Raw genomic sequence first — 12938 nt, forward strand, 5'->3', positions numbered from 1 at the left:
TGTCTGCAAATACACCAACAAACATTTTTGTTCACAAAAACAGTGGAAAGAGACAACGTAAAATACTTTTGTGATTATCTGTTTGTATTTATGGAAATATATTTGCACAGCCATCCTGAGACCTCTTTAAGGGCTAGGATTATCGAATCAGAGAGCAATAATATCATGTGACTAAACTGATCTATCACATAATGTAAACAAAGTGGTTACTAGAAGAACTAATCATGGGAAACAAATTTTTGCATTATCCATAGTCAATGAAATTTTTGTGCAAGTGAGGGCTGTGGGCCAGGGCTCCAAGTCTAGGGGCTTTTTAATACATTGACATGTTTTTTATCTTGAATTTGGAATGTTTCCTGATCTTATAATAATAATAATGATCTTTTCCTGTTGAAGCATGTGGTTTGGTTTTACAAGACATAAGAAATAAAAAAAATCATTGATGTTATTACATATAACTATGTTAAAAGAATAAGAAATTTGAAAAACCAAAGTCAGAAAGTGCCAGAAGTAAGGTAGCTTGTCCAACCTTCATTCGTCCCCCTTGTGTGCCTGCATTATGGTGCAGTCTTTAATTACATGCTCACATACTGTTTTTTCTACAGGACCCCTACCTCATTCAGTGCACAGAAGGGATGGTGCTCAATTAATCAATATTTTCTCTCTCTCTTCCTTGTTTGGTATGGGACTGATGCCCCTGTTTACTACATGGTTTTCAACCCCTGTTCTGAAGGTAGAAATATTAATTTATCATGAGTTTTTCTATAGTGCTCATGATGATAGTATTTAAGTCTTTCACAAATATTAATAAAAAGAAAAGGAGTACTTGTGGCACCTTAGAGACTAACAAATTTATTTGAGCATAAGCTTTCGTGAGCTACAGCTCACTTCATCGGATTTCATACATCTCTGTGAAATGATGGGGAGCTGAAGTAAAGAGAGATTAAAGTCAAATCTCCTCCAATTTTTCCCTGCCCAATCTGAGTTTTCAGAGTACTTAGCATTATATAGCACCTCATATGTTCAAAACACAACTCCCATTGACTTCATCTGTGAGCAGTCAGCACTTTTGCAAATCAGACCCCTAGGTCTTAGGCACCCAGAGAATGAGGAACACACAACTACTGTCAACCTGGGAAAAGTTTAGTTTAAGTGACTTGCCCAGCATCACATAGGAACTCTGTAGCAGTGACAGAAGCCAGTTCTCCAGGACAGCATTCAACTGCTTTAATCATGAGACTGTCCTTTCTCTTTCTGCAGTCCCCTTCCTTATTCACTACACGCCTTCCAACATCTGCAACAAATGCGGTTCTGAGAGGAAACAGTCTCCTTGACTATACAACCCTGATTCACTCCCAGAGCATAGTCCAGGAGGCAGAGGTCCTGTCAAAAAATGAGTATGTAATCATGTAATTAATGTATATGTAATGAGTATGTAATCACGTATCATAATGCATATGTACAAGTGAGTTGAATTAATATTGCAAAGTCAATTTTAATTCTAGCCTAAGATCTCTCTAAATGGCGTGGTTGTGCAGCAACCTATTAAGCGCCACGCAGGCACCCAGGGCTGCGGTGAGGAGAGATGCCTCTCCCCCAGCCACAGACTTGCCATGGTGGGGAGAGGTGCCCCTTCCTGGCCTCAACTTAGCCCAGCCATGGAGCTGCGGTGGCGGGGAGAGGAGCCTCTCCCTCCCAGCCCAGTTGCTGCTGAGGGAAGAGAGAGCTGGGTGGGGTGAGAGGGAAGCCTTTCTCCCCAGGGCAGCCTGCACCCCAAATCCCTTATCCCCAGCCCCACCCCAGAACCCGCAGCCCTCCCCACCCCAACCCTCTGACCCAGCCCTGAGCCCCTTATTTCCGGGGCAAACTGAAGAAAAATTCTACCACCTGACACCCACAGGAGTCATTGTCAGTGCTGGAACCTTTAGATCCACTAAACACACCTCTGCCATTTGAGCTAACAGAGTAAGTGATAGCAGTAATAGGGTGTCATCCTCTGTTGGTTCAGCACTAGATGGGGAGGAGACTCGTACTTTGCCCATGGCTTTCACAAATATTTGCTGGCAGCACAAGAATGGGGATACTCAGGAATCTCGGTTCCATTCCAACAATGGATCCTCTTCCCACTGACATTCTCCTTCACCTGTCTGGTCCCAGTCTCTGCTCCTCAGACTTCTCAGCCGAGTCCCAGTCCTTGCACAGGGAGTCCTATTTATACTCCTCTGGACTCTCCACCCCTCTTTCTTGGCTCCTTCTCCTAGTCTTTGCCTAGTTAATCCCAGTTCTTCATCAAATCTCAGTATTCCCTCTCTCCCACCAACTGGCTCCCAGGCCCTCTTGCCCAGCTCCCAATCCCAGTTTCCTTGCCAAGAGAGTCCCAGTCTCCCCCATCCCAATTCTTAGTCTCAGTTTCTGGATCCAGCACAGCCCACAGCAGAGCCCAGAGCTGCAATTGCAAGGAAGTCCTGCTCAGCTCCAAGATAAAGAATGCCCAGTGTGGACAGAATCTTCAGGGAATTTAGTTTCTAACATTCAAGAAGTTTCTGTTGAGCTGTGTGAACTGCATTTTCCCCTAAAGGCTTATAACTTGGCCAAATTTGGGTGGATGTTCACATAGATGGCAAAAGACATCCCTGACATGAAACTCTCACTCCCTGCTAAATTTCAAGTCCCTGCTTGAAACCTGGGGATACAAGTGCTTTTCAAAGGATTCAACATGGGCAAACCAGGGTATTTCCGTAGCCACATTCTCAGAAATGGCTGAACCATTTTGGCTGAAGTTTTTCACAAAAATATAGCCTGAATCAGGCATGGGACATTAAAACTTTTAACCCAAATGGTTAAAGTTTGGCAAAGTTTTAAGCAACTGAAAATAGGGTCTTATAATGGGAAGTGTCAGACCATGTTAATAACTGGCAGCACTATGAGCACTACCTATATTTACGTGTTGAGCTCCAAAAGTGAGCATAAAATAATGAGGCCTGTTTTGCAACACAGATTTTATCTCCTGAATTTCTGCATCTCTTATTCAACTACAGAATTAGCAGGAGTTACAATCTGTTTGTTGAGCCCAGGACTCACCATTCCCAATGAAAGAAGAACAGATATATTCTTATGTGAAAGCCGATCAGTCCTGATGCAGCAAAGCATTTATACATGTGCTTAATTTTAAGCTTCTGAGTAGTCACTTGGAAGTGGACCAACATTCCCTGTGCTTGCTTTTAGTTTGTTTTGCTTTTCCTTATTGTTAATTTTGTGTTCACTTGTCTTGCATATTTTGTTATAATTAAAAATATTTGAGCTCAATTATAGACACCACAGGGTGTTTTAAATAACTTGGGCCAAATGTTGTTAGCAGTTAAAGTGGGGCAACCTCTTTGAAGTCCACAAAGTACAACTCAAAGTGGATTTGACTCCATAGTCTCTACTTCAGACAGCTATTACTCTCTAGTGAGATTAAAGGCTTATATCCTCAACTGACATGAATCAGTGTAACTCCACTAAACTCACGTGCACTGATTTACAGTAGTCAAGGATCTGGCCACAAGTAGAACCAATTGATGATTTGTATTATCATAGCATTTGTGAACCCCAGCCATGGTCCAGGACCCCACCGTACTAGGTGCTGAACAAACTAAGAATAAAAAGCTATCCCTATCCCAAAGAGCTTACATGACAAGAAATTGTAGGTGGACTTCGTACTGAAATATCCCACCCTTCTTTACGTTGTTTGCTTTACAGGGATAGATCCCCATCTTGAGAAACCAGGTGAATTGGACAGATTTTTGCTCATTCACTTGAACAGATTTCCCAGGAGGATCGTATGTTTGTTCTAAATCACGCATCTCCAACTTCATAACAGACCACTTGGTCTAAAAGGTAACTGACTGATAATATGTTTGGGTTATGGACAGAGATACAGTTCAAATACAGCAGTCTACAAATACATAAATATGGTCCTGATTCTGTCAGCTCTCCCCTTGTGAAGCTCCCATTAACTTTAATGAGAGTTGTGCACATAAAGAGCTTGCAGGGTTGGGCTCTCTTTAAAAATATAAGACTGAGGAAATATTGATTACCTGTTGTCAGGTTGTGCTGTCTTAGAATTTCTTTTACTGTTGGCATTGCTAAAGAAACACATTAGATACTAAGTAATGAAGTTTTAGCATTTAGGTAAAAACAAACAATTGATAGGTTTTGAACTGGTTAACACTTTACAGTTTATAGAAACAGAACAGATCAAAGTGGATTTTGCAAACAAACTTTTTAAAAAGGGAAATTTCAGAACAAGGAAAACTGTGCCTCTGGATGTTAGTTTAAGAAACCTGCTTTATTAAAATATTACTAATAGCTATCTTCAAACTTCAGGACCATTTGAATCCTCAAAAAAGTATGCCCCTTCATTTTGTGTGGACAGATCTCTCTCTGATTTTTGTGGATCAGTGTGTGAAGATCTGGCTCTAGGTGGGCTTACCAGATCTGCACTTCTATGAAAAATGATCTCTGTTTAACTAGCACGAATAGCCATAAATTGGTCTCCATATATGTGGTTTTATGCCTTTCAGTACCTTAGTTTGTCTGTCCAATGCTACTAATTATTTTACTTGGCATTACATAACCATCATTTCAGCTACACATGACTATAGTGTTTGGTTGAACAAACCAGTGTTTGGTTGAAACTGTGGAGCCCAAACAGCTTAGCCAGCATGTATGTGATCAGGAAATGTTTTACATAAATGATAATTATCTCGAATTGCAAATGCAGTCATCACAAAATATACAGGTCAGCAATTCAAAATATCCCACACACTGAGGAGATGGAACCTACGCTAGTTCCAAATATGCTGTCCCAGCATGCAGCATTATGGCACCCGGGAAGGGACCAATACATTCCTATGTAAATACAGTGGCTGTGAATCCTGCAGACAGGCTAATGTACTAGCTGTGGAGGGTCACATTGCAGCCTACCTCCAGGTTTGAGGTGATGATTTCATCCCTCCACCTCATACACAGAAGGCCCGATATGCTGAATTACTTCGCCTTCACGTGCAACTCCAGGGTTTTCCCCTTCACACATTAGAAAGACTAATAAAGCTCTCCATTCTAATCCCCATAAAACCTGATGTTCTCATTTTAAATTACTGCTTGCGGAGCTTCTCCTCCCTTTATTACCTTTGGCTTTTCCCTCTTTGGGATGTTTCTTCTCTATTTTTTCTACAAAGGAGAAAGAAATATAACAGTTTAGGGAAGGGACAATTTAACTTTGTAACAATCAGATTATCAAGATCAGTCTTCAGTTGAAACTGGGGCAAACTTTTCAGAGACTGTTTCAAACAACAATAATAAAAGTTATAACATTCACAACAAGGACAATGAGATTACTACTATGGTGATCTTATATAAAACACACACACACACACACTTTTCTAATAGTTGGCTTTTACCTTCTCTTTCCTTTGCAGCCTTTTCTGTTTTTTTCTTGGCTAGAAAGATTTGCAATGAAATATCATTAACTAAGAAGCCTTTATTGGGGATTCTATTTTGGACACCTAGAGCAAATTGATCCCTGGTGTAACTATTAATGTTCCTAAATTTACAGCAGGGATAAATCTTGCCCATTTCAACGGACTGTAGGTCTAGAGCACTATGTTATTTTTATTAAGCTTTACACGAAACAAACATACTCATCTTAGCATGATATATGATGTATTTGCCCTTTTTCAGCATTCCTTTTCCAACCCCCCAGAATACAGCAAGTCAGTTAAGACTATGCTCAGCTAAGCCCACTGAAATTAACTACAGTGGATAACTGCAGGCATCTGCGCCATTCCAACATTCCCTGTTGAGTACAGCAGAGATCTGGCAGTATTGCCTTAGAACTGTTCATTTTCACTCCATATGATCCAGCCAGCTGTAATAAGGATTCAGTGTCTCTTGGTACATGTGCTATCTGATTAACACAAGCTGGCTTAATGATAATCACTTCTGTCTAGCTCACCCAAACCCACACACTTAAAAATAAATACAGTGAATAGAAAAGAATCAGTTCATCAGGCCAGATTCTCAACAGCTGTAAACTGGCGTAGCACTAATGATTTCAGTGGAGCTATGCCAGATTACACCAGACAAGGTTTTGGTTAATCATGTTTAGTGAGGTTGTGTTTCACTGGTTTACTTTGCTAGATGCTAAAAAACATGGCCTTAATGAAGGCACTGGATTTATGGCTTATTACAATAATCTGTAACACACTAACCCCCTTATTGCCCTATGACTACAGAGGAGTTAATGGGCCACTTCACCTTGAAGGGTCCCTTAGAATTTGTGCTAACTACTTACGCCAAACTATATGTTCAATCTCGTATTTGGATGTGACACTCTTAGTACCTTTCCCAGACCTGAAGAGGAGTTCTGTGTAGCTCGAAAGCTTGTCTCTCCCACCAACAGAAGTTGGTCCAATAAAAGATATTACCTCACCTCCCTTGTCTGTAATATCCTGGGATGAACAAGGCTACAACAACATTTCAGAGAAGTGTAAAATTTACCTGCTACTGTCATTTCAGATGCTGGTTCTTCAGAAAAACAATCAGAAATAAATAAATAAAAATGAAGAAATTCAGGCTTGATGTTATTTTATTTTTAGAAGTTGACAGTTTTGATAGATCTTAACTTTCAACTGCAACTATCCCCACAGGATATTAATTTGGAAATAAATAAATCCGTGCAATGGACACGTACGCAGAAATTAAACAGTGAAAACCGTGAATCCTACCCTTTGAAGTGCTATAAGCCAACATGCAGCTACTGTGCCAATGAAAACTTTTCTGACCAGTAAGTATTTAAATGGGATTCTTTTCAGATAAGCACTCAAGGTTATAGCTACCTAGCATCTTTTTTTCTGTAAAGCGTGTTTAAGTTTAAGTTTTCACCTCTGCTGTCCTACCAGCCATGTACTCTAATTAAGGGCTCTGACACTGACCTACTGTCTGACCTAGGGCAAGTGCCTTCACCTCTCTGTACCTTTTGTTCCCCCAAACCATCTGCCTTGTCTTTTTAGACTGTAAGCTATTTGAAGCAGGAACTGTCTCTTGCTATGTGCACATTGCACAATCATTTGTGGTCCCTAGGCACTGCTGCAAAAAAAAATACACCACAGATACAATAGGCCAGCTCCGTAGCTGGTGTAATTTTGACATAGCTCCATTGAAGGATCTGCACCAATTTACATAGGGCCAGATTAATCTGTTGTGAGCCCCTCACCCCCTGCTCCACCCTGAGACCCTGCCCCTGCTCAGCCTCTTCCCCCTGAGGCCCCATCCACGCTTCACCCCAAGACCCCACTCCCACTCAGCCTCTTCCCCCTGAGGCCCCTCCCGTTGCTCACATGGGGATGGGGGAGGGCAGAGAGGAGCGAGCAGAGGGAGGGGGAAGAGAGGAGAGAGTGGTGGGGTGGGGAAGAGGCCACAGTCCAGGCCCTGGGGCGCCTTCTGAGTGTGGACCCGACGCCATGGCACCACTGTAAACCCAGTACTGAATTTACATGGTTTGAGACCTAGTGACTGGAAAATGAAACTGTCTCTTTTCCCCTCTGTTTTATTAATGTTCATTTTATCCTATGGATTTTAAGACAAGATAAGAAAAGACAGAAACCCTGCATGCCAGACAGAAACGTAATCCCTTTTAACTAGAACAGTACAGAATTGGATGCATTCAGGTTGCAGGGATATATATAAACTTTTCTTAAGGTTCCACTTTGGGTGAACTATCACCTTTTGCTTCAGCTGAAAATGATGTGTTTCATCTGGTGGCTCTCTGTATCATAAACAGGATTGGCCAAAAGTTTTCCATCAAAACTGTTTTTTTTTTGGATGGAAAGTTGCATCTTCAACTAAAACTTTTTACAAAAGATGTTCATTTTCTTTAGAAAATTTGGACTTTGTTTAAAAACTGAACATCCAATAATAATTATTACTATAATACATTTGAAAATGCTGCATGGTGCCACATGGGAGTTATAGTTTGGGGACCTCATGCCCCAATTACTGTCCTTTGTCCATTTTCTGAAGCCAAACTACATCTCTCCTTTGGCCTTTGAACAGGAAACTGTCTGACTCCAGGTTGGGGAGATGGTGGGGAAAGTGAAGAAGAGGGGGAGGCGTAAAGACCACTTAGAGTCACCTTTGTCTTCTTCCCCCTCATCTGCACCAAGACAGAAAGCTGGGGATTAAAACTAGTGTTAAAACATTGACAGAAATTGTACCCCAAGGTTGGGAATTTTACTACTGAATTCTACAGGAGCAGTGAAGGGCCAATGTTGAGATCTTTTGAAAATTCCACACTAAATGTTTCTCCCACTGTATGTTAGCATTTCATATAATTAAACAATTACTTCTTATTTAAGAAAAAATACCACCAGCTTTGTCCTCTGTTCTAGGTAACCAGTCATAATTTGATAGCCTTTAAAGTAATCAGTATGCAGGAACTGTGTTTTAAATTTAATTAAAGCCTCTGATTTGATAAATGACCAATTGCCATCACAGACAGCGTTTCACACTAAACTGGAGATGATGAAAAGAGGATGGTTTACTAATTATTTTAATGATCAAATACTAATTAATTTTGGTGATTACTATTAAAATTTACAGAGATAATTTTGGAGTACATCAGACTTAGTTTTTTATTTATGTTATGGCCTGCCTTTCACATAATGGGCCAAATTCTCCACTGATTTATGCTCGATCCATTGATTCTAATGGGACAGCATAGGGTACAAACTGGAGATAAATTTGACTCAAAATACCCGTACACAGTTAGCACATAGTTGTGCTACACACAAGCCCTGAAGACCATAGATTACTCAGTAACCATGGCTTTACAGTGCTATAATGTACATATAAATTAATTAGAAATATTTGCAGTGAAGCAAGTTAGTACTAGGATTGGGCAGCCACTATCCAGAATATATACTCCTCCTTGAGTGAAAAGATCAGTTAAAACCAAGAGATATTCATGTAAATGAGGATGCTCTATAAAGCTGATCCAGAAAGTCTTTTAACTAGAGCTACACAGGGATTACTGTATCAGGGTATAAATTATAGATAAAGATATTTAGGTACACAGTTGGATATCTGTTTGCTGATATTTTTAAATTAGAAACTATTTATCTAGATCAATACGATCATTCCAAGCAGCAAAATGCAGATTCAAGGATTTTTCCCACAAAAGTCACATTGACACACGTTGACATGCATCCGATGAAGTGAGCTGTAGCTCACGAAAGCTTATGCTCAAATCACTTTGTTTAGTCTCTAAGCTGCCACAAGTCCTCCTTTTCATCTTGGCTATTGTTTGTCAATGGCATGTGTCAGAACAGCATATGCTTTAGTAACATCTCCCACGATGCAACACAGTCTTCCCTCTTGCTGAGCTGCCATGGTGCATCATGAAAATTCCATGGCCACATTGCATCATGGGAGTTGTATTCTGGCTGGAGAGCCCACCCACAGAAGAGAAAAGAGTCATCAGATACCCAAACTACAAGTCCCCCCGGGCACCATAGTAGCTCAGAAGGATGTGGTCTCATGTCAAACTGAGCAAAAATGAAACATTCTGATTCAGTTCCACCAATCTGAAGCAAATACTCACCAGCAACCACACACCACACAACAGAACCACTAACCCAGGAACCTATCCTTGCAACAAAGCCCGTTGCCAACTCTGTCCACATATCTATTCAGGGGATACCATCATAGGGCCTAATCACATCAGCCACACTATCAGAGGCTCGTTCACCTGCGCATCTACCAATGTGATATATGCCATCATGTGCCAGCAATGCCCCTCTGCCATGTACATTGGCCAAACTGGACAGTCTCTACGTAAAAGAATGAATGGACACAAATCAGACGTCAAGAATTATAACATTCAAAAACCAGTTGGAGAACACTTCAATCTCTCTGGTCACTCGATCACAGACCTAAGAGTGGCTATACTTCAACAAAAAAGCTTCAAAAACAGACTCCAACGAGAGACTGCTGAATTGGAATTAATTTGCAAACTGGATACAATTAACTTAGGCTTGAATAGAGACTGGGAATGGATGAGTCATTACACAAAGTAAAACTATTTCCCCATGGTATTTCTCCCTCCCACCCCACCCCCCACTGTTCCTCTGATATTCTTGTTAACTGCTGGAATTAGCCTACCTGCTTGTCACCATGAAAGGTTTTCCTCCTTCCCCCCCCTGCTGTTGGTGATGGCTTATTTTAAGTGATCACTCTCCTTACAGTGTGTATGATAAACCCATTGTTTCATGTTCTCTGTGTGTGTGTATATAAATCTCTCCTCTGTTTTTTCCACCAAATGCATCCGATGAAGTGAGCTGTAGCTCACGAAAGCTTATGCTCTAATAAATTTGTTAGTCTCTAAGGTGCCACAAGTACTCCTTTTCTTTTTGCGAATACAGACTAACACGGCTGCTACTCAAACTAAAATTAAAGGCTTGCATTTCTGAATTGAAATTTGTCTGTTTTCTGCTAAAACGTCTAGACTTTGGGTGATTTTTTAAAATTAAAAGTTGTAATTTTTCCACAGAAAGCAGATCCTTTCCCCCAAGAGTTCTGTTTTGTTGACACAATTTTTGTTACAAAACAGTTTCAAAGGTAAATTTTCTACCAGCCCTAGTGCTGAAGGGCTGCTGCCACCTGCTGACTTCAGTGGGAGTTGAAGGTGGTCAATACCTCTCAGGATTTTGCTTTATAATTTTCATTCATACATATTTGTATCACAGTAGCACCAAGAGGCCAGTGCCCCATTGTGCTAGTCACTGTACAAACACAGAACAAAGACAGATCCTGCCTCAAAGACCTTTCTGATACTTTATCTGCGAAGATATGTACTTTAGTTATTTTCTCAGTACCCAAGCACTCATCTTTTTACAGGTTTTCCTTCTCTTCTGCTGACAGACATGTCCCTCCAATAAAACTATATTATTATAATTCACAATTTGTAACACAAGCTTTTTCTCTTAGAAAGACATGAACAAAGTTGTATTAATGTGTTTTTTTTAATGAAAACTTGTTTCAGAATCACTCCTAAGGTGGTAACTATTTTTTCATGTTCTCTGTCCTCAGTCTGTTTTAATTAAGTTCAAATATTACTTTATCTGAATATTTCTTTAATGTATTGCTAAATTATTTTGTCAGTGCAGCTTTCTGTAAAGAATATATATCTGTATTGCCTACATTAGAAAATAATGGACATTAGTCCATGTGATCTGAAATGACTTTCAGATTTGAAGAGATATCATATAATAATGTCAATAGATTATTTTAGTTTGAAGGATTAACCTCCACATATAGTATGGGCCAGATCCTCCCTTTGACCTCAATGGGCTTTCGCTTTCAATTGATTTAAATGGGCTTTGAATCAGACCTTCTATGAACTACATCTATGCATTTTACAATGCTTTTAGAATGTATTAATGCTATTAGTTAATACATTTTCACATTTCATAAGCATAAACACTGATCTTTATTAAAAGTATTATAGTTGTTTTAACACAATGTGCAGTACATAACATCTAATTTCACAATGCAATTGATACTAATTCAGTCCTTCTTTACACAACCAAGACTCCCATAGTCCTCAACAAGGGGAATTTCTGGAGTGCAAGGAAGACTCGTTCTGTCTGTGTTGTCTAATTTCTCTTCTAACTCACTTAAACATCATGACCTTTCATTCTTTTCTTCATTTGAATTGGGTATTTTATTCTGTTAGATGTAAAAAATACAAGCTATTGAAAAGGTTAGCAAACATGCCTGGTTAATTCACTATAAAAACTATTTCCAAACAGTACAAATAAATTATATAACATTTTCTTCTAATTCTGTTATGCTAAACATTATTTAATTATTCAAATTGATCTATAATTTATCAAAAATTGATCTGACCACATCCACCTAAAACCACACTAATCTAAATTATGCTACTAGGATAATTTACTTTACTTATATAAAAAAATAATCACAAACTAGCTGATCTGACTGTTGCAGCTGCACAATATTAGATCACCTGTAGCTTTGGCTCACTCGCTTTTTAGGCAGAATGAATAAAATCCACAATGCATCACTTTTAGAAAAGAAAATAACATTCTCTAGCATGATAAAGTTGCAAAAATCAAATCCAATCCAAGGCATCATGCATCTAAAGGCAGGTTTATATTCAGTAGCAAATGTCTCTGGCACATACTTGCAGTTACTTTTGATCTAGCTGAGAAGTAAAAGAGGGAAGAATAATATTCAGAATGGAGATGTATGGAGAAGGCTGGCATAATATTTTCCCGGCCCAGGCTTGCTTTATTTATTAATTCTCATATATAATTAAACATTGTTTTTAGTGAAGTTACTATTGTAACTAACAACATTACAACTATAACAATAATGATAATCGCTTTGAGAAAGACAGATAAAATGTACGCTGTAAGAATGAAATATAATTATTAACAGCCGCCTTACATCTACACAGCTTCTTTCACTCTGCAGTCCAGAGCAGATTCTCTCTTTTACAGGGGTGATCATCACTTATAGTGAAATTGCACTGTACTGCTTCATACTGCTGCAGTAAATACATTGCACAGAGATACTTCATACTAATGATAATATCCAAAAGTCATTTAACAAAATGAAAATGGATAGTCCAATATGATGGATTGAACAAGCTACTATATAAAATGCTAGTATAGGGAGATAACGATCCTTGAAGAAAACAGAACTGTACCTGGTCCTGAGAATTTGAACCATGCAGGAGTTCAATGAAATCCAAATGAATAGCAGAATAATACCAAAATTATTTTGTAGGTGAGAGTATTCAAAACAAACATTTTTCAGACTCTGCTGGGGGTCAAATTCTGCTGACATAACCGAATGGCTAGGCAGCAGTT

The 12938-nt window shown here is 39.4% G+C and overlaps 1 protein-coding gene across 1 annotated transcript in view; it reads right to left on the reverse strand.

Annotated features, from left to right (window-relative positions):
- Window positions 1-12938, reverse strand: part of LOC119852970 (triadin-like) — a 55345-nt gene that overhangs the window by 18953 nt on the left and 23454 nt on the right. The window contains exons 10-14 of the mRNA XM_043511475.1: window positions 12248-12268; window positions 6544-6570; window positions 5445-5483; window positions 5173-5214; window positions 4080-4127 (exon numbers count right to left, since the gene is read on the reverse strand). Of these exons, the coding sequence (XP_043367410.1) occupies window positions 4080-4127; window positions 5173-5214; window positions 5445-5483; window positions 6544-6570; window positions 12248-12268 (177 nt within the window). The remainder of the gene's footprint in view (window positions 1-4079; window positions 4128-5172; window positions 5215-5444; window positions 5484-6543; window positions 6571-12247; window positions 12269-12938) is intronic.

Source organism: Dermochelys coriacea, chromosome 3 (assembly GCF_009764565.3).
Source record: "Dermochelys coriacea isolate rDerCor1 chromosome 3, rDerCor1.pri.v4, whole genome shotgun sequence".
Classification (NCBI taxonomy): domain Eukaryota; kingdom Metazoa; phylum Chordata; order Testudines; family Dermochelyidae; genus Dermochelys; species Dermochelys coriacea.